This window comes from Antechinus flavipes, chromosome 4 (assembly GCF_016432865.1).
Source record: "Antechinus flavipes isolate AdamAnt ecotype Samford, QLD, Australia chromosome 4, AdamAnt_v2, whole genome shotgun sequence".
Taxonomy (NCBI): domain Eukaryota; kingdom Metazoa; phylum Chordata; class Mammalia; order Dasyuromorphia; family Dasyuridae; genus Antechinus; species Antechinus flavipes.
The window spans coordinates 115,384,530-115,404,614 of NC_067401.1; the positions used below are offsets into that span (position 1 = coordinate 115,384,530).

The 20,085-nt window shown below is 32.4% G+C and overlaps 1 protein-coding gene and 1 pseudogene across 1 annotated transcript in view; one reads left to right on the forward strand and one right to left on the reverse strand.

Annotated features, from left to right (window-relative positions):
• APPBP2 (amyloid beta precursor protein binding protein 2) overlaps positions 1-20,085 on the reverse strand; it is a 53,176-nt gene that overhangs the window by 15,435 nt on the left and 17,656 nt on the right. The window contains exons 2-5 of the mRNA XM_051994093.1: positions 9,353-9,441; positions 8,498-8,649; positions 6,714-6,837; positions 357-525 (exon numbers count right to left, since the gene is read on the reverse strand). Of these exons, the coding sequence (XP_051850053.1) occupies positions 357-525; positions 6,714-6,837; positions 8,498-8,649; positions 9,353-9,441 (534 nt within the window). The remainder of the gene's footprint in view (positions 1-356; positions 526-6,713; positions 6,838-8,497; positions 8,650-9,352; positions 9,442-20,085) is intronic.
• Positions 536-3,670, forward strand: LOC127559936 (40S ribosomal protein S15a-like; annotated as a pseudogene).

Sequence of the window (20,085 nt, forward strand, 5' to 3'; positions counted from 1 at the left end):
TTCTCAACATATACACAAGTATAAACAGCTGAAAGTAGTAGATTTAACTGACTTTCAATATGTCATCAGTGTCTTAAGCAAATTTAAAATATGAAAAACCTGGATTTAAGACAAATAACAATTCCTTGCTATATAAGATTTTAAAAACAAGTTCTTTTGAATTCAAAGTGCCAATTTGAGTTATAAAATGTTTATTTGCACTAAATTTTTCAGAAACACATCTATTATGTATAGCTGCTGAAAAAAGACTATAGTTATATTTTCTTCAATAAAAAGATGAATAGTTTTGTTTACTCTGCAACAAGTTAGGACGTGTACAGCTAAGCCCCACCCACAACTATCCCAAGAACACTCACCTCATCATAATGACTTTTTGCAAAGAGTAAAGCACATAATTCTCCATAGAGAGCAGCTTTATTTGCTTGCTGACCATGTTTTGCAAGCTTGTCCATGTAAGATTGAGCTAACTTGAATGTTTCTTCACCCAAATGATATTTACAGTTTCCATTTCGAACATGTAGCAACCTATTTGGAAACAAATAGTTCCAAAGATTTTTTTTGAAAAATGATTTGCATTTAATCCTGTTTTGTTCTTTATGTTTACACAAATGTATACAGGTTTGTTGTCTGATTTATTGAGAAATATATTAACTGGATATTAAACAGAATTTGGGGACAATAGGTTTCCTTAAACTATTATTATATTCAAATACATAGCAAAAGTAGCAGTTAACCAAGAAAAACAATTGTTTCTCACAAGACAGGAGAGAGAAAAAGACTTAAACAAGTCATAATTCAGTTTTTTCATGAAAAACTACAATAGTCTACCCAAATTGCATCGATAATAAATATAAGTTTATTATAAAAGCAAATGTCTTCCTAAAAAATACAGCCTGCCCCAAATAGCACTTAGCTAGGAATCTATCATGTTCAAATGTTAATTTAAAAATATAACAATAAATCATAAACAAGGAAAACAATTTCTAAAATTTACTAGTAAAGAGGATAGGTAGGAAAACCAAGTAATTGTGAATGACAAAGATAATGTCACAAATTAATTCTGGATAATATTCTTTAATTTCCCAAATATATATTTGGAATAGTCCTAGTTTTCATTTGAAACACTGGCTAATTATACCCAATTTTTAACATCACTATAACTCTGTATATATAATTATTCTGTGTCTCTCTCATTTTCAATAGTTAAAATTTATACCGGTTTAGATGTTACTATAGAATACTGTTAATTGTTTTCATATCCATGTTTATTTCCACTGAAGTTCAATGAAGTCTTCCATTTCTTTCATTCCTATCTCTGCTGCCTTGTGTTATGATTCCAGTAGATAATGACTGTGGTTCTTTCCGCCATTTTACAGCACCACCACCATGGTGCACGTGAATGTCCTGGCAGATGATTTCAAACACAATACAGAAAAGCGAAGAAAACACCAGATTCTCATTAGGCCATGCTCTAAAATATTCATCTGGTTCTTAACTGTGATGATGAAGCAAGGTTACATTGGTGAATTTGAGATCACTGATGATCACAAAGCAGGAAAATTGTTGTGAATCTCAGTGGCAGATTAAATAAGTGTGGTGTAATCAACCCCAGATTTGATGTTCAATTGAAAAATCTGGAAAAGTGGAAGAATAATCTGCTATTATCTTGTCAATTTGGTTCATTGTGCTTACAACCTTAGCTGGCATCAAGGACCATGAGTAATTAAGATGAAAACACAAAGAAGGAAAAATCCTGGGATTCTTTTTCTAAAGGTGTAAAATATACATACAAATAAAATGTTCCAATGGCCAAAAGACTGTGAATTCAAATAACGTTGACTGAATGATCAAACTGCACAAACCATGCTAGATATTTCAAAATGACATTTTAAATAATATTGAATTATGACATTGATAGAGATCCATGTACCTATTTCAATGCAGCATACAAAACAATGTTCATAATTTTGAGGACATTATTTATGTGAGATGTTCAAAGTTATAGTAAGGGGATCAAAATACACTGTCATTTAAAGGTACTGCTTCAAGATTTAATAGATTGGTAAAATCTTCATTAAATGCAAATGTGAAGTAAAGGCAAAAGAGGACAGGCTATATTCACTTCCCCCAGGCAATTGGAGTTAAGTGACTTGCTCAGGATCACACAGCTAGGAAGTGTTAAGTGTCTGAGACCAGATTTGAACTCAGTTCCTCCCGACTTCAGGGCTAGTGCTCTATTCACTGTACTACCTAGCTGCTCCTATATTCACTTTTTTAAAAACACCACCATAGTAATGATTTAAGTCAAAATCTTGAGAAAAAACACAAAAAACTAAGTCCTCAATGGAAGTTGATCTAGACCAAGCCTGTCTCAATGCTTCCATTTGGTTCTAGTTAATAAACTATAATAAAAATAGGCTTAAACATATAAGTTTTTCTAAGGAATAAAAAAAAAAGAAAAGAACAGAATTATCACATAGAATAGTGATATAAAATTCATATATAAACAGAATTCTGTAGCAGGTTATTGACTCAGAAAATCATAAATCAATATTATCTATGTATATTATTTATTTTGTTGAACATTTCCCAATCACATTTTAATCTGGTGTCAATTGAGACTCAGGAATGTTGTGGGTCACAAATATAAATATTTAGACATTGTAGGGCATTGCATTTTTCATCCATTATCGCATCATATGGTCTCTAAAGTCCCTTCTTCTAAATCTATAAATTATGTGAATCTCATAACAACAGTGAACTGGATACCGTAAGCATTACTTTCCTTAACAAATATGAGGAAATTAAGGATGTACACTGGGCATGCAAAGAAAAGGAAAAAAAATATGGTGACATAAACAATTAATTGAAAAAGGAAATAAGGAGAATTCAGTTCAATAGTACAAAGGTTTATCTTTTTCATATTTATTTAATAGTCAAGAGAAGGTGCTGATTTATGATGGTAGAGGAAATTCCTAACCAGGAGCTGTATACTGATGAAATGCTGGGTTCAGGTTTTTAAAAACAGGAAGCAAAAAAATATATGTAGTATTCCATATCCACAGTAACCTTACTCTGCAAAGGAGAAAGGGGACTGCATTCACCATAATTTTACAGCACTGTGAGGATAGTCTATTGACACTGTTGTATCTTTGTGCATATTGTTTTTAGTAAGCTTTCAGGTCTTTTTGTATTCTTCCTCTATTTTACCCCACAGTAATACTCTTATAATATTCACGTATCAAAATTTGTTGAGAGTATACACAATCTGAAAGGTACTTACAAATGAGAAATTACACAGGAAAAATTCAAGTGTTTTACTGGAATAAATGACAAGCCAGTATATACAGAAAAAGAGAAGTTCAACTAATGGAATTTTTATTTGTTGTATTAGTATCCAGAATGGATTCAGAGACAGATTCATTCCATCTCACCCCACTGTGGTGGTTGGCCTGTCCTCCTGCTTCCCACACTGAGACCAAGGCCTGTCTGAGCCAGAGAGAGACTCAGCTCAGAGACAGACTCAGAAAAGACAGAGGACTGGAAGTGGGAGCTCAAGCTCTCGGAGCCAAGGAGATTCACTTCATCACACACCACTGTGGTGGCTGGCCTCTGCTCCTTTGCTTCTCCACTGAAACCAAGACTCTGGAAGGCCTCCAAGAAAGCTAGCCAAAGCCCCAGGCAAGGAAACTAGATTGTGAAAGAGACAATAAAGAATTTGGACTTTATCCCTGGCCATTCTTGTAGTGATTACTTTGCTGAAACAAGGCTGCTCCAGAAAACCAACCTGAACACTACAAAATTTTTCTGGAAAAAATGTGAGAGAACACTGCTAGCCCACTGCCAAGTTTTTGGATGGATCCCACTTCCTATGTTCAAACTCAAGTTCAATTTTAGGCATTCTCACCACCTATGATTTTAGCTGAGCTCTCTTCACTTCCAAATGCCTCAATGGTTTGATCATGTTTGTATTAAGTTCCCAATATATGGAATCTCTTCTTTTTTCCTTCATTAATACAGCCAAAGAATTCTTTGGATATAACGCTTCTCATGATGGGCTTGTTTTTCAATAGTCATCATCAGAATGCCTTTTTTCAAAGTGGACTAAAGATTACAAAAATCATAAATCTTGACCAGCCCAACTCTGGAAAAAAATAACTCACTATCTCTTATTTTGTGGTCCCTTGCAAACTTCATTGTCCCTTTTTTCTTGTAGTTGTAGGGTGAAATTCTCAGAAAGTGATACATTAGAATATTTGAGAAATTGGCAGATACTACCAGAATCAAATTTTAAATTTGTAACAAAATACAGAAAACAAAGCTTTGATGAAACAAATGTACTATACAATTAAGAAAAAAAAATAACCCAAACACTTTATATATATTTAAAACTAGAAGAGACCTTTGGATAGCATCTAAAACAATTCCTCTATTTTGTTTATGAAGAAATGGAGGGATTAGATGACTTGCCCAAAGTCATCACAAAAACAAACAAGAGATTTAATTTTGAATCTAAGTCCTTGAGATGCAGTGTTCTTTATCCTATATTGTACTGTGATAAAATAAGATAAAAAAGTTACATGCTATCTATCATGCGATTATGAAATATTACACAGCAATTTTTGAGCTTCAGAAAAGGGAAAATCATCAACGACCCTGAGGTTTCACTTCACTCTGATTTTTGACAAGATAGAAAGTCAGTGCTGGAGAAGTTATAGGAAAAAAAAGGTATATTAACAAATTTTGCTGCAGGTGTGAATTAGTACAACTATATGAGAAAGCAATTTGAAATTATGCAAATAAAGTGGCTAAAATGCCCCAAATCCTCTGACCCTAAGATTCCACTGCTAGACACAGACCAGGTCACTGACAAAAAGAAAGGTTCTATACACAGCACAGTATTAATAGCAGCATTTTTTCTAAGAAAAAAGAATTGGAAAGAAAATAAATGTTCATCAGTTTGGGGAAAAACTAAACAAGTTGTGCTACATTAATGTGTGGCAAAAAATATGATGAAAACAGAAAGGTAGGGAGAGACTTAAAGAAAAAGATCAAGAAAGAGTGAGTCTATATAAATGAAGGGGAGAAATATACTTTGTTCTCACTTTTGTTCTTCCACACAATGACAAGTACATCAAGGAGGAAGGCTTAGCTCTGATGGGGCTTTTGGTGACTATTTTTACTAATGATATCCCAAGCCACAAAAAAAGTAACATTAAAGAGGAAAAAAAAAAAAGAAATATATGATGAATTTTAAAAAGTTACCTTCTGACTATAACTTTCTTTAATTATTTTAAAAGCATATCCAATTTGGGTCACCACACTTTTAAATTTTCATCACAGACTGAACAATAAATGTTACTAAAGGATTAGAAGGAAAACAGGAAATGTAGGCAGAGATTCCATTTGGGTTCTGCTTATATAACATCAAATGGGTAAAAAATAATAGAAGACATTAAGAAAAGTTGTGATATCTCTATCCTTGAAAGTGTTCAGTAAGTACAGAAATCAGTCAGCAGGTGGTTTGAATGGTTTAGAAAACCTAAGATAACTTTGATAACTTTCCAGAAGAAAGTAGATTGAAAGAACATAATAAATAATAGCTCTTAATTTTTCCCAAAAGAAAGTTTAAAAAACTCCACCTAAAATAAAATAGCTAGAAATTATAAGAAAATGAAAATTCATCCTCTCCCCTAAAAAAGGCAAATTTGAGCAGAGCCTCAAGCTCAAGCAGAAGAAGGGAAAAAATGCTTTAAAAAAAAAAAAAGAAAGAAAGAAAGAAACAAAGAAAGAAAGAAAGAAAGCGAAACCAAAAGAGTATTATAGGATTTACAGCTGGAAGGGGACATAAAGGTCAGAGCGAGACCCATTATTTTAAAGATGAAGTAAAAACAAGTAGGAAACAGGCATATTTCAAGAATAGAATACAGCTAAAAGAAAACATTCCCCAGAGATGTTATCATTAAAAAACCTCATTAACTTACAAGATCAAATTAACCATGCTTCTCTCTACCTGCTTTGTCCCCATGACAGAGGGGCATAGACACGAACTCCCAAACCCTCTATCAAGTAAGGGAGAAAGACCAGAATCAGGTCTCTCTTCATTTCTTAAACGGTTGTACTACTTTTTAAATTTCTCCATCATTCTAAATACCTTCCCCTCCACACACCTATAACCTCACTTTTCAGTTTTTCTTTTGTATGTTTTCTTTCTATTAGATTGTAAGCTAAGAGGACAGAAATTGTTGCTTTGCTTGTTTTGCCTTTTTCTATATTCCCAGTGACTGCCACATTGCTGGCACTTAAATAGTGACTGACTGAAGCTGGGGCCTACACTCCTGAATTTGCTTGGGTTTATTGCATTTTTGAAACCACAAATGGCTAAACTGTGGTAAAAGACAGGGAAAAAAAAAAGTATATGTAGACTAAAGAAAATATTTCCTCTCTATCCTCAAACAAAGGATGCACTTAAATTTCTGAATTTCCTAGTTAACAGTACCTATTTCAAATTTTAAAAATATTTCAGATATACTATGAATATGAATACTTTCCAAAATCTTTGTTGGAAGTTAAAGATATCTGGAAGCAGGACAGCAACGATATATAATAGTAATATCACAATAATATTATATTTGATTGCCAACAAAGATGTATTTAAATTACTACACAGACTACACCACCAAGACAGCTTCCTTCAAGGCAATCAAACATACCTCACACAACATTCTACTGCACGAAACCAATGAAGCATCTCATCATGTAGGGTACACAACTGAAGGCAGGACAGGAAAACTTTCTCTGCATCACTGTACCAACCTGCATCTGAGAGAAAGCCACCTGAAAAATGAAAAAAACAAATTATTTTCAGATAATTCTATAAATATTCTATTCTATTAAACAAATTTTTGACATGAAAAATAGGATGTTCTGCATTAATTCTGAAATAATATGGAATTAGGAAATAATTTTATAATTTAAGCAATTAAGGATAGTGATTATCCAGTACTAAATTTAAATTTTTGTTAATTATGTATTATTATTAAATAATTAGGTAACATCTTCATCCTGCAAACTCTTAAAACCTCTCATAAAAGGGAAAAAAATTCCACAAATACATTCATGGTAAAAGCAAGGTAAAGGCCAAGAAAGAAAAGAATATTGTGAGTTACATCATTTACATGGAAGCATTTACATGCTACTCAATAGCTGCTTGCAGCCTTTTATCTCTAGTTCAATGGATTTAGACCAGAAAGGTATTTCACAAGTCATCTAGTTCAATCCTCATAAAAAATATATATATATTTTTCAGAAAATTCAGGCACAGAAAAGTCAAGTGATTTGTCCAAAGTTACAGAGATACAACAATAATAGTATCCAAACCCCAATCTGACTCCAAATCCAATCCTTTCCCTACTGCCTTACAATGTTACTATAACTTGGCTATAGTGTCCTCAAGAATTACAACATTCAATTTTAGCAACATCAGCCTAGATCCACTAGTGCTTTAAAAACAAGCAATATAAATAGCACTATTATTTTAATATGCTTTATTTTATATATCGTAAACAAGTGACAAAAGTCTTTGTATTAAATTTCAGAGACTTTCAATGTTTAAATGGCATATTAAAAATCCAACTTTAAAAACTATAGTGTTTTTTATAACATTGCTAATCTATAGGATGAAAGGATTCCAAAAGACTCTCTTACCCAATAAGTGGAAGCTAAAAATCTTTCTCTTTCTTAGTATCTCTCTCTTTCTCTCTCACAAACGCATGCACATCATCCCCTAGCATCTACATACTAGTTACCTGCCATGTTTCTGGTATAAAGTTTGAAATAAATGAGAAAGAAAAATATCAAAGAACAGTAAGTAGAAGTGACAAAATTTTAAGCTAGAAAATTGTTCTCAATATAATACTGTATATGAATTTATGCAGGTTTTCTAAAAATGTTATGTAAATGACAAGGTAGAATAGAAAAACATTAAATTTGGGAGTCAAAAGACATGAGGTTTACATGCCACCTCTGCTACTACCAGCAATTGAGACTAATAACTTAAGACTATCTCCCTGAAGGGTCCTTCATAATAATAATAATAATAATAAAAAGCCATATAGCATTCTAAGGTTTGCAAGGCACTTTAAGAATGTTATCTCATTTTATTCTCACAAAAACCTTGGGAGGAAAGAGTTATTATTATCTTTATTTCAAATAGAAATTCAGGTAGAAGTTGGGTTAAATGACTTATCTAGAGTTCACACAGCTAGTGAATGTCTGAGGCTGGAATTGAACTTCAGACTTCCTAACTCTAGGTTCAACACTCTACCTACTGTACCACCAAGCTGCTAATCAAGTATGCAAGATGCTTTATAACTGCAAATTACTATATGGGACTTTTATGTAATATAATGGAATACAGCTGCTGAGTTTGATAAGTCTGATTCTGATTTACAATACAATATATAACACATATTGTTCTATTTTTCCCATTATTTACCTAAAACAAAGCCAATCTGGATTGCTTTTTCTTTGACTGTAGCATCTGACTCTGCTATATAAGAGCACCGTCTACTGAATGAATAGGCCAAGACAGAAGCAACTTTCACACCATGATCCATCAAAGCCTGGAAACAGTGATGAAGCAAATGTCTAAAAAGGAGGTAAAATGTATTCAATTAAAATGTCTTAATAATATATTTGGAAAACACTGGCTTTTTAAAAAATAATACTTTTTCTTTCTATAAGTTTTGAGCAAAAAAAATTGGTTGCTACTTTAAAAAAGTACAAATTCATTATATCACACATATAGCTGTAAGTAGAATACAGTTAAAAACATTAAGAAGATGATTTGTAGACTATCAGTTAAAAATGACAACTTGGTTCTAAACATATACCTTATGAATTAAATGAAATAGAAGTAAACAACTAATTTTAATTAACAGAATTAAGTGAACTAGAAGAAAACAATTAAGTGAACAATTCAGTACTTTTATAATAACAATATCAAAGGAAATATATAGAATTAAAACATTTATAATAAAAAATAAAGTGAAAAGTATCAAATTTACTTAGTGCTTCTCAATCAGTATTATTTTGCAGATCTATATATAAGGGTCTTTTTTTCAAAAATAAGAGGAATAATATCACATATTTATTGGGCACTCTAGATAAAGAAATGACCAAGTTAACTGTTCCAAAGATAATTTATAATAACCATTTGCTTAAAAAAAAATCATTGTTTCTCTATTCTATTATTGATTTTGATGCTAAATATTTTTAAATTAATAATCCATGCTTAATGTTCTATACAAGCAAATAACTGCATTTAGGACATTTTAAAAAATATACTCACCTTTTATCTAAAGCTCTCAACACTTTAGCAAAAACTTCTAATTCACAAAATTCGCTACCCAGTTGACATAAACGGCCTTGTTGGTAAAGCTGAAATAAATCAAACAGAACTTATTTTTCTATTCCATTATTAAAAAGTCTGAATTGGTTACATAGTCAAATTACAGTTAACTCACAGAAATGTCTACCACTAAGTTTTTTGCCAAGTACTTTCTCTGTGAAAAGAAATCAGCCCTGCTCTTCTCCAACCATTCCTTCCATTATTTATTTCCATCTTTCCTCAAATACTTATTTCTATATTCTCTCATCTTTTTCTAGAATACAGAATACAAAAGGGATCAAAGTTGGTATAGTTTAAAGTAATGGATACAAATGTTTAAGTACAAAAGTAGACATTCATTGCAGATAAGAAAATTTTCACAACTGAAGAGATGATTTTATTGTCAAATTCCAATTGGAATTATATTCTATCTATTAAGTAACTGGGAGTATTTTTTATTAAGTAACATTTTCCTGGCAGATGTTTCCTTTCTTTTCCCTGCAGATGTTTCTTGAATAATGTAATATAACAATGAAAATTCCTTGTCTGTGATCGCTGACAATCTCATCATTTCGGGGGTTCTCTTTCATTCCAATATATTACTTAGTGGAAAGAAAGAACATAGCCAAAAGTTTATCTAATACTTTAAAAAACACTATGGTCTTTATCAAATAAGTACTATCTTGGGTTTACAATATACATAACATTTATCAAGTAATCATATGATAAACATTTAATGAAATAATATCTGCTCTTTAGGTGCTTATATTATTCTGCCTTGGGAAACAAGTACATATTTAAGCATATGCACATTTTTAAAATGCCATTAAGTAACAGGTAAACATAAGAGAAAGACCTAAATAGTTAGAAGGATCAAGAAAGGTTTCTTGAAATGATGCTAGATGGTAGTGAGACAAAGTTAAGGATTCATTGAAGGCTAGATGGAGCTTAGAAAGAGATGGAGTGCCATGTGAAAAAAAAAAAAGAGAAAGCCAATTTAGCAGAACTATAAAATGTAGCTACATACACTTTAAGGCTGAAATAATTTTAACTTTCAATTACTAATTTGGCCAAGAGGAGACATCTACTCAGGCATCTATAATGCCAGAAAAGGGATGAGCCAGGGCCCGAAACCAGGATTTGAGTCAGCTAACTAACTGCCAAGTTGCTCTACTGGAGCAAATCAATTTTTTAAAAATTGATTAAAAAACTAATATTTGAAAAAAACTTTGATTATTTCTACAACTTCTGGGAAAGTACCAGCTACCTGTCATGTGTGATGATCAAGATGTCTAGCCTTGAGACTTGACGGATTAGAAGTTGTCTCCATCTCCAAATACAGGGGAGCTGTAGTCTAAGATAAATGGATATTCAGTAATTCTATATGCCTTTATTCAATATTTACTATGTTCAGGTACTGTGTTAAATGCTGAAAATACTAAGAATGGCAAAAACATGGTCTCTGCCCTTAAGGAGCTTGTAACTGAGACAGACAATATGCAAAAAATTGTATATGCATGATAGACAGTATAAATGGAAGGTAATCTAAAAGAAAATTTATAGTTAAAGGTAATATGAGAAAGAACAAAAGATATGAATGTTACAGCAATATCTTCCTTAGAGTGAAAGTACACTTATTTGCCTATACCTCTATCCAGACACAGAATATACTTCTGCTATGAGTCCATCAAGTTCCTAATAAAACATGCTGTAATTCAAAGACGAGACTACATAATACTTTTAAAATCAGTGAAAGAATTGCAGGTTTACAGCCCTTTATGCTTTCAAATGAAATTTTTTCTCCCAATGGTAACCAATGAATATTAAATTTGCCAAATCTAATCATTCCTCTGTCCTCATCCTTTTTGACCTCTCAACAGCATGACAGTGTTGATCACCTTTTCCTCCTCCTAAGACACTACTCAATTCTATGGGTTTTTATGACATTTCTCCCTTGATTTTCCTTTTTCCTATCTACCTATTTCTATTTTCTTTTTGTTATCCATATTACAGCCTCTAACTCTGAGAATTCTATATCTTGGGGTCTCATCTTTTTTTTTTCCTACATTCTCAGACCTTCACCTGTTTCAATCATCATCTCTGTGCACATGATTCACAAATCTACATATTTAGTACTACATCTTCTGAGCTTCATTACCAACCACCTATTGGACATTGTCAACTGAATGTCCTAGAAATATCACAAATTCAATACATTCAAACCAGAATTCATTACATTTGTTCCCAAACTCATTCCAATTTACCCAGCTTTCCATTCCCAAATTTGAAAATAGAGTTGTTTTCAAAAGTCAGAGTTAACATTAATTTCTCATTCTTCCTTACCTCATATATCCAATCAATTTCCAAATCTTGCTATTTATATTTCCTAATCATCATTACTAGAATAATTAAAAACACATCATCATAAACCTAAAAATCTTCCTTCCAAGGAGCTTGTTAATGTGTTGACACTGACAGATTTATCCCAAGTCATAATGACTTCTCCTATTTACCAAATACAAAGAAATAATGACTAAAAAAGATTATGGTGCTAAGACCAAGACCAAGGCTGCCAGTAGTTTTCTACTGTATACCAAACATTTTTGATGAAGGACAGCAGACATAAAGTAGTCACCCAAAACAAGGTGTGTAACAGATAAAAATCCTGGTATAATCAGAGCTCAGAATTTGTTTGGGACCATAATCATGAAAATATATTGTGTAGCTGCACTCTGACTTTATTCATGCTTAGGCCTCCACGACCAAAAAAAAAGCTTTTAAAATTAAGCTTTCTATCTTTAACAAAACCTCTTTAATGACCAGAAAATTATGCCTTTCAGATTTAGGCAAGAGAACTTGGAAAAAGTTGCTACTTAATGCAAAAGCTGTTACTTCCAATGAAGTTTTCATATGAACTAAAATACTCAAGTCCTATTATTTTAGTCATTCTAATTACCAGCTTAACTTCCTTTTTTAAAAATTAAATTTTAAATTGTGAAAATAAATTTAATTACATAACTTCTTTATAAATGTATTTAAAAACTATGGAAAAAGGTCAGTTATTCTAACGCTTCAGATATAAAAAAATACTAATGATCTACTAATCCAAAGTACAATATACAACACAAAGGGCTATGGAAAGTGCTATAAGATATGAACCTGTGTCCTTTAGGGATAATATTCATAATATATAATAGAACATTCTGAAAAATAGAATGTCTACTGAAATTTTTATGAGTTTTTATAGCTTTTTCTATTCACCAGATATAAATGAACAATTCTACTTAAAATGATCAAGATGTCAACCAATGCCAACAAATTTTTTCACCATAAAACATAACAGTTACTTCACTTAAGACTCTAAAAACAACTGTTCCAGATAAATTGGGAAGAATTGTACTAAAAATATCTATTTAAAAATGTCACATATCTACGTGAAATAGATATGTGAAATAATTCCTGTTTTCTTTCAATAAATTTTAATATTACTAACATAAGATGGCTTCAGAGAAGCCAAAAGCTTGAGATGGGAACAAATGGAGAAAGGAGGGATTTTCTAGAGTAAATCATTTTTTCTTTTTCTGCCTATATTACATGTAAACAAAGAGATTACAATAAATAGAATTCATTCCAGTTCTCAAATTTAGAAACTTAAGGATGTGCTATCTAATCTGGGTCTTAAGGAAAAGCAGGAGAAACTTGAGGATGGTAAGATAAGAGGAAATGCTGGTTTAAAAAACCCAGCATTCTAGATAGAAGAAAATAATGAGCAAAGATTCAGAAGGAAAGCATTTGGCCAGGTTCTTGATAAGTTTAGAAAAATGAGATAAGCCAGATTTTAAACAAACTATTAAATCTGATACTGTTGTGCAGTTAACCACCACTGAGGGTTCCTGAGCAGAAATGACATTTTAAAAAACCAATCTTTTAGAGAGATTAATTGTGGCTTCATCTTGCAGAAACAGAACAGAGAAAGCAGAGGCCAGAATATAGACTAAAGTAATCCAAGCACGAAGCCTAGATGCAGAGTAAAAAGAATATATAAGATGTAAGATTCAAAATAGGAACTAAAAAAACTTCCTCAATGAACTTAAAGAATGTTGGAGTCAAACAAAGGGGCTCAACTTTTAAGCTGAGAGTTAGGGAGAATGGTAGCAATACTGTTAGAAAGAGGGATATTAGGAAAGAAAGTCTGTCTTTTAAGAGATAGGGAAGGAGAAGAAAGAAAATTTTACATATTTTAACCTTAGTTTCATAACTAGATAGGCATATAAAAAGAAGTCAATAACATTAATGAAAGCTCATAGAACAACAGCACTAGATTTGAACCTAAAAACACCCACAGTTAATAAGTCCAAAAAAAAAAAAAAAAGAGTCCGTAAAGGAGATGATGAAGCAACTATTGAAATAAGAGAACCAGAATAGCTGTGTCAGAGAAGCCAGGGAAGAGAGAATTTTAAGAAAATCACCACTGACCTCTGAGAGAACAGGACAAAATGCATAATATGTACAGACCACTAATTTGAAAAACATGGAATGAAAGAGAAGTAGAGAAACAAGATGGTAGTTAGGTGTAATAGAGACAAGAAATGTTTTTTTTTCCTCATGTGCCACCTCTCATAAAAAAAATACAGCAACTATGCAATACAACTTTGTGAACCAATTCAACTCTATTTTCTAGGTTCCTTTGTTCGCTTGTCCTATTATGCCTTGTTAAGTCACAAATCTGCACTATTCCCACAATCCTTCTCCCTTTCTTCCTCAACTTGTTGCAGAATGGACTGGTTTCACTAAAAATATATGCTAACCGATTTCAAGTATGCCTTCATTGTGGTCAGGTAATTGATACTAACAGATCCCCTTTTCTATTCATTATAGGCTGTTCCAATCCTCAATTCTTTCGTTAACAACTCTTTTGAATTCCCACCTCGGTTGAGGCCTTTAATTCATACTTTAACAAAATTTTCTTTAAAAATTAAATCTATTCTCAACAAGTCCCTTCTCTTCTTGTTATTCATTTCATATTACTCTTACATTATCCCACACTATTTTCTTCTTGGTTTTAATCTCTGATGATGAGGTGACTTCTGATAAGATTCTCCTTTTCCAAAGTCAACCCATGTATCCTTGATCTTATTTTTTACCTTCTCCAGAAAGTTGTCCTCATCAATATCCACACCCATCTACTGGTTCATTTACTGCTTACTCACATGTCTCACCAGACTACTCCTTGAAAAAGCTTTCTACATTGCACATGTTTAACCTATATCAGATTGCAAGGGTGAAGAGAGTGAGAAAATTCTGGAACACAAGGCATTGCAAAAGTGAATACTGAAAACTATCTTTACATGTATTTGGAAAAATAAAATACTTATGGGAAAAAAAAAAAAGACTTCTACTTTAAGTACCTTCTAGTACTTTCCCTAATGTATGTCTCCCCCATCGTTTTGCACAAATGAAAAACTACGGGTTTGCAAAACTGCCCAAACTGTTAATTGATGTGATGGATAGTTGTGATGAACTATTCAATTTTCCTCTTTTTAAAATTTTGTTCTTAGTGATATACCATTCAATAAGGGAATGCAAGGTGAGAGCATTCAAGGTTAGGGATACATTCAGAAATGAAAGTGATATAAAAAGAATCTTCTCTATTTAAATATCTCTAATCAAGAGGAAGATTCAAATAAATCTAGCTATTAAGTTCACAGTTTGGAGATTAAAACTGGGAAACTGGCATTTAAGATAAAATTATTATTTTTTTTAACCTTTTAACATTTCATATTCAATATTTTATTTAACAGGGTTGGGGAAAGCCCAACCCAATCATTCTTTATATATTTATTCTCTCCCCAAATAGAAAAGTAAGTAAAGGTCTTCTTCCTCACAATTTTTCGACCTTTGTCTCCCAAAATGACAAGTATCGCATGCTAAAAATACTAAGTGCTCAAGAATGTTGTTGATGACTGATAAATAGCGATCTGAATGCAAAGTTAATGAACCAAAAACACAAAGAACATGAGTTCTCTGCACCTCCCAGTTGTCTTACTGACAAAACAGGAAAATCAAGAACAGATTCCAAATACTAAATATTAAAATTCTCTTGGATCAAAACTGCTTTTTTCCTATGTTCATAGTTAATGTTCCTTTAAAAAAATCCAATTGTTAAAAAACATTAAAAAAACAACCACCAGATTTACTGGAAATAACTTTTTTATGGTTCTCAAAACATCAGTGGTAAAAATACTACAGATTAAGAACTAGTTACATATCAAATTTTTGTTTCCCACTACATGCCATAACATCTCTTCTCTGTACAGGTTCAAGATCTATGCTTAATTTCAGTTGTGATTACTACTTATATGCTCATTTTCATTCCTTCTACAAACTATAAGAAAAAATAAGCAAGTTTTCTGTTTCTAACTGTTCTTTGAAAAATATGGATGGATTTCATTTATTTATCACATCTCAAAGAAAATTTCAAAAACTAAAATGAGTAAATCAAAGAGTACAAGGTTAAAGAATACTTTTTTGAAGTTATCACACTGTGCATACCCTTTTGATCTCATCAACTGGAGATTTTTCTTTTGCAGCAAAATAACTATATGGATATGTATACATATATTGTATTTAACATATACTTTAACACATTTAACATGTATTGGTCTGCCTGCCCTCTGGAGGAGGTGGTAGGGGGAAGGAGGGGAAAAGTTGGAACAGAAGATTTTGCAAGGGTCAATGCTGAAAAATTACCCATGCATATATCTTGTAAATAAAAAGCTATTAAAAAAAAAAAAAGAATACTTTTTCGACTACTACATTCAACACATAAAGTAAAGATATCACTGAAACTAATACAATTTAAAAATGGAAATCCATAAAAGAAACAAGGGAGAAACAGAGAGTCAAGAGTCAAATATTAAGAGTACTGATCTTGAAGCCAGAAGATTTAAGTTGGAGCATTTTTCATCATCAGTCTTTTGAAATTGTCTTAGATCACTATTGCTGAGAAGAGCAAAGTCTATCAGAATAGATCACCAATGCTGCTGTTATGGTGTTCTCCTAGTTCTGCTTCTCTCAGAATCAGTTCATGTTAATCTGAAATCTGTCTGCTCATCATTCCTTATAGCAGGATAGTATTCCATATTTATAAATTATAATTTGTTCAACCATTCCCCATTTGATGAGCATCCCCCCTCAATTTCCAATTTTTTTGTCACCATAAAGAGCACTACTATAAATATTTTTGTACATATGGGTCTTTCCCCCTTTTTCACGTTCTCTGAGATACAGACCTAGTTCCACTAGCTTTTTCAACAAATTTCTTTCTTCTATATCCAGGGAACTATACAACTAGAATTCAAGAATCAAGATCTTATGTAAGTTTTTATAGATATTCTTTATCAAGCAAACAAAAGCAAAATACTTTGCTATGCTTTAACATTTATTTTTCTTTAAGTCTTTAATAAGTTGGGAATTGCCCATTATGCATTTATTATGTTTCACACTGAAAATTGTCAAAGTTTGTACACAGTGTATATATACTTAATTTTGTACTGCTTATTTATGGTTTTTTTTTTTTTTTACCATATTTAATGTCACTGCAGGTTTATATTCATGGCTATAGTTTTTTAGACTAGGGAAAGATCTGTATAATTCCCTTGTACAGTACTTTGCATGATATACATATAATAAGAAAAACACTTTTTACTGAAAATGATCTAGTATTTCAATTCCTTTCTAGCTGTTAACAGTTCATCCCTTTTTTATTCCTATCAGTTCTATCCGTATTAGCACAATTATTTAATGATTGGTATTAAGACAGTGGTTCCCAATCTTTTTGGAGTATCTCTTTTACCAAAAAACCCAACAAACACTATCACATTCCCCAAAAATGATTTTATGGTAAAATTGCCTAGGAAATCTCATTTACTAAAAGGTGGGGGGAAAAGTGGTTTGTGAAAAATGGTATAGCAAGGATTTGCTTCAAAACACTCTATTCACTCATTTGGGGAGAAGAATAAAGGATAGTGGAGTGCTGATAAAAGCAAGGGGCTGGTAAGAGATATGCACTCAGCATTCTCAAAAACAAAGTCCATGACATTATTAAATGGGTCAATAACAGTAATGGACTTGGCTTTACCAGGGAAAAAGACATTAAAAAAAAAATTACCATCTGCTTTGTTGCTGCATCTTAAGGACTATATGGCCATTTCATGTGACTCATAGTTAAAATTTCCTAAATATGCTGTTTCCCCTGATTAGGATGTGAATATCTTGAGAAGAAAGCCTATCTTGTTTTTCCTCTTTGTACCTTCAATGCATATAGCAAGCACTTAATAAATGCCTTTTTATTTATTCATTCATTGGTATGTATTCTAATGAGCCCTACTCCCCTCCCTCCAACACAGGATGCCAACTCCTTCCTTTTGCTGCAGGGACCTCTGATGACAGAAGGTCCTCCTTGGACTGCTGCCTAGGGATGGCACATGCTTCCCTTCTGCCATCTGCCATTTTCCAGTTGGAAAACATTCAAAGTATTACTTGTTTTTGTTGACTATAAGTTGGAACTTTTGTTTTCATTTTTAAAAGTGAATGTGTTGGAGTGTGTGTAAAGATAAGCACACTAATACACTGCTGATGGAAAGCAATTGGGAATTATAAGAGAAAGGTGATAAAATGTTCTTGGCTTTTGATAATGAGATACCATTATTAGGTATAAATTCCAAAGAAGTCCAAAAAAGAAAGGTTCTATTGTATATTAAAATATTCATAGAACACTTTCTATAGTAGTAGAGTACTACAAAGTAGATTGTTATAGAGGGACTAAATAAACTATAGCATATTACTATGCCATAAACAATGTATTTTATCTTAATCTTATCTTAATGTAAGATATATATATTTTTAAAAGACTTAAATGAACTGATAAAATAAGTAGAAGCAGGCAAATCTATGACTGCAAAAATATTAAAACTGAACTGCTACATTCATAGTAACCAAACTTAGATCCAGAAATTAAGATAAGAAAATGCACCTCCCTCCCAACCTTGTACCTCTGGGGTATCAAGGTGTGTGGTACAGTCACAGGGGTCCTCAAACTTTTTAAATAAGGGGCCAGTTCACTGTTCCTCAGACTGTTGGAGGGCCGGACTATAGTAAAAACAAAAACTTTGTTTTGTGGGCCTTTAAATAAAGAAACTTCATAGCCCTGGGTGAGGGGAATAAACATCCTCAGCTGCCACATCTGGCCTGTGGGCCGTAGTTTGAGGACCCCTGGACATGATGTCATATAGACTTTGTGACTATGTTGCTTAGCTTTTCTAAACTACTTGCTTTTTTCCTTTTCATTATTTAAGGGGATGGCTAACTTTGTAGGGAAGGGCAATGCGTAAAAACTTTAGCAAAAAGAAAAAAAAATTATAGGTGAATATATTTAAGTAGAATTGTACTAAACAAACAAACAAACAAAAACCCCAAAACCTGTCCAATGTTTCACTTTCACCAAAAGATCTTGCTCTAGCTCGCAGATCCAATGAAGGAATAGTCTAATTTTGTTCAACTCTAGCTTAAGACAACAGAGTACAACAGAGTGCTGCTCCTTTTTAGACAGGTGAACCATAGATGCAACTGGTATCATTACAGGAAATTCCACAATCTTCAATACAGTTTAACCAATACGATGACAACCCTAAAATCTAAAGTTGTCCTGTATTTATACATGAAAAGTATTCCACTGGGTCACTATCCATAAAAGAAGTACAGATGCTGAGCTCTGCCTGCAACAATAGTTATTTATTCATTCTGATGAACCAACACATTCTTATCTTGTGGCCTATATGGGTTGTATGAATTCTAAAATCAGCTCACTGGAATTAAAGGTTGAGTATGTGGCCATGAAGAGCATGAAAATGGACAGGAAGAACACTAACCATGTAAGTTACCTCAGTATCCCTAGACTTAGGAAGGTCAGTATGGCCTTAAATTTTGTTAACATACTTCTTATTCCCTTAAAATACTAGGGAGTTGGGTAGGGAATTGGTGCCTATTCCTTAACAATGTCCATCTTTCTACCTCCGTTGTTTCTCAGACCATCACTTCTATACTAATTCAATCTCAAATTTCCCTAATTCATTTTCATGAGCAATCAATTAATTTACATTAGTCTTGAATTGTAATCCCATGCATCCTTATCTTACCACTGATTGTGCCCTGCTATACCTCATCTTTGGATTATTCCCAGCACTTGCCATCTTCACATTATTATTCATATACTGTTGAATAAAGCTTAAAAAATATGATAAATGTAGAGACATGTTTAAAAGAAGTGCACATGTTTAACCTATATTGGATTATTTGCTGTTTAGGGAAAGGGGAGAGGGGGAAGAAGAAAAAATTAGAATGCAAGGTTTTGCAAGGGTAAATGTTGAAAACTATTTTTGCATGTATTTGAAAATAAATGGCTATCAGTAAAAATTTTTTAAAATCATGAAACTGCTAACTGGATCCCATAAATATTCACGATATGTTATTTTAACTCTGTTCTCCTAGGGAGGTAATATGTTTATACCATCCTAATCAATATTTGCTTTCCCCCTCAAAGTTTTCTCCCCTAAAGCTGTTTTAAACCCAACAAATTTTCCACACTACTTCCTTCTCCTGGCCTCTCATCTCTTCATCACAGAAAATAAGATGTT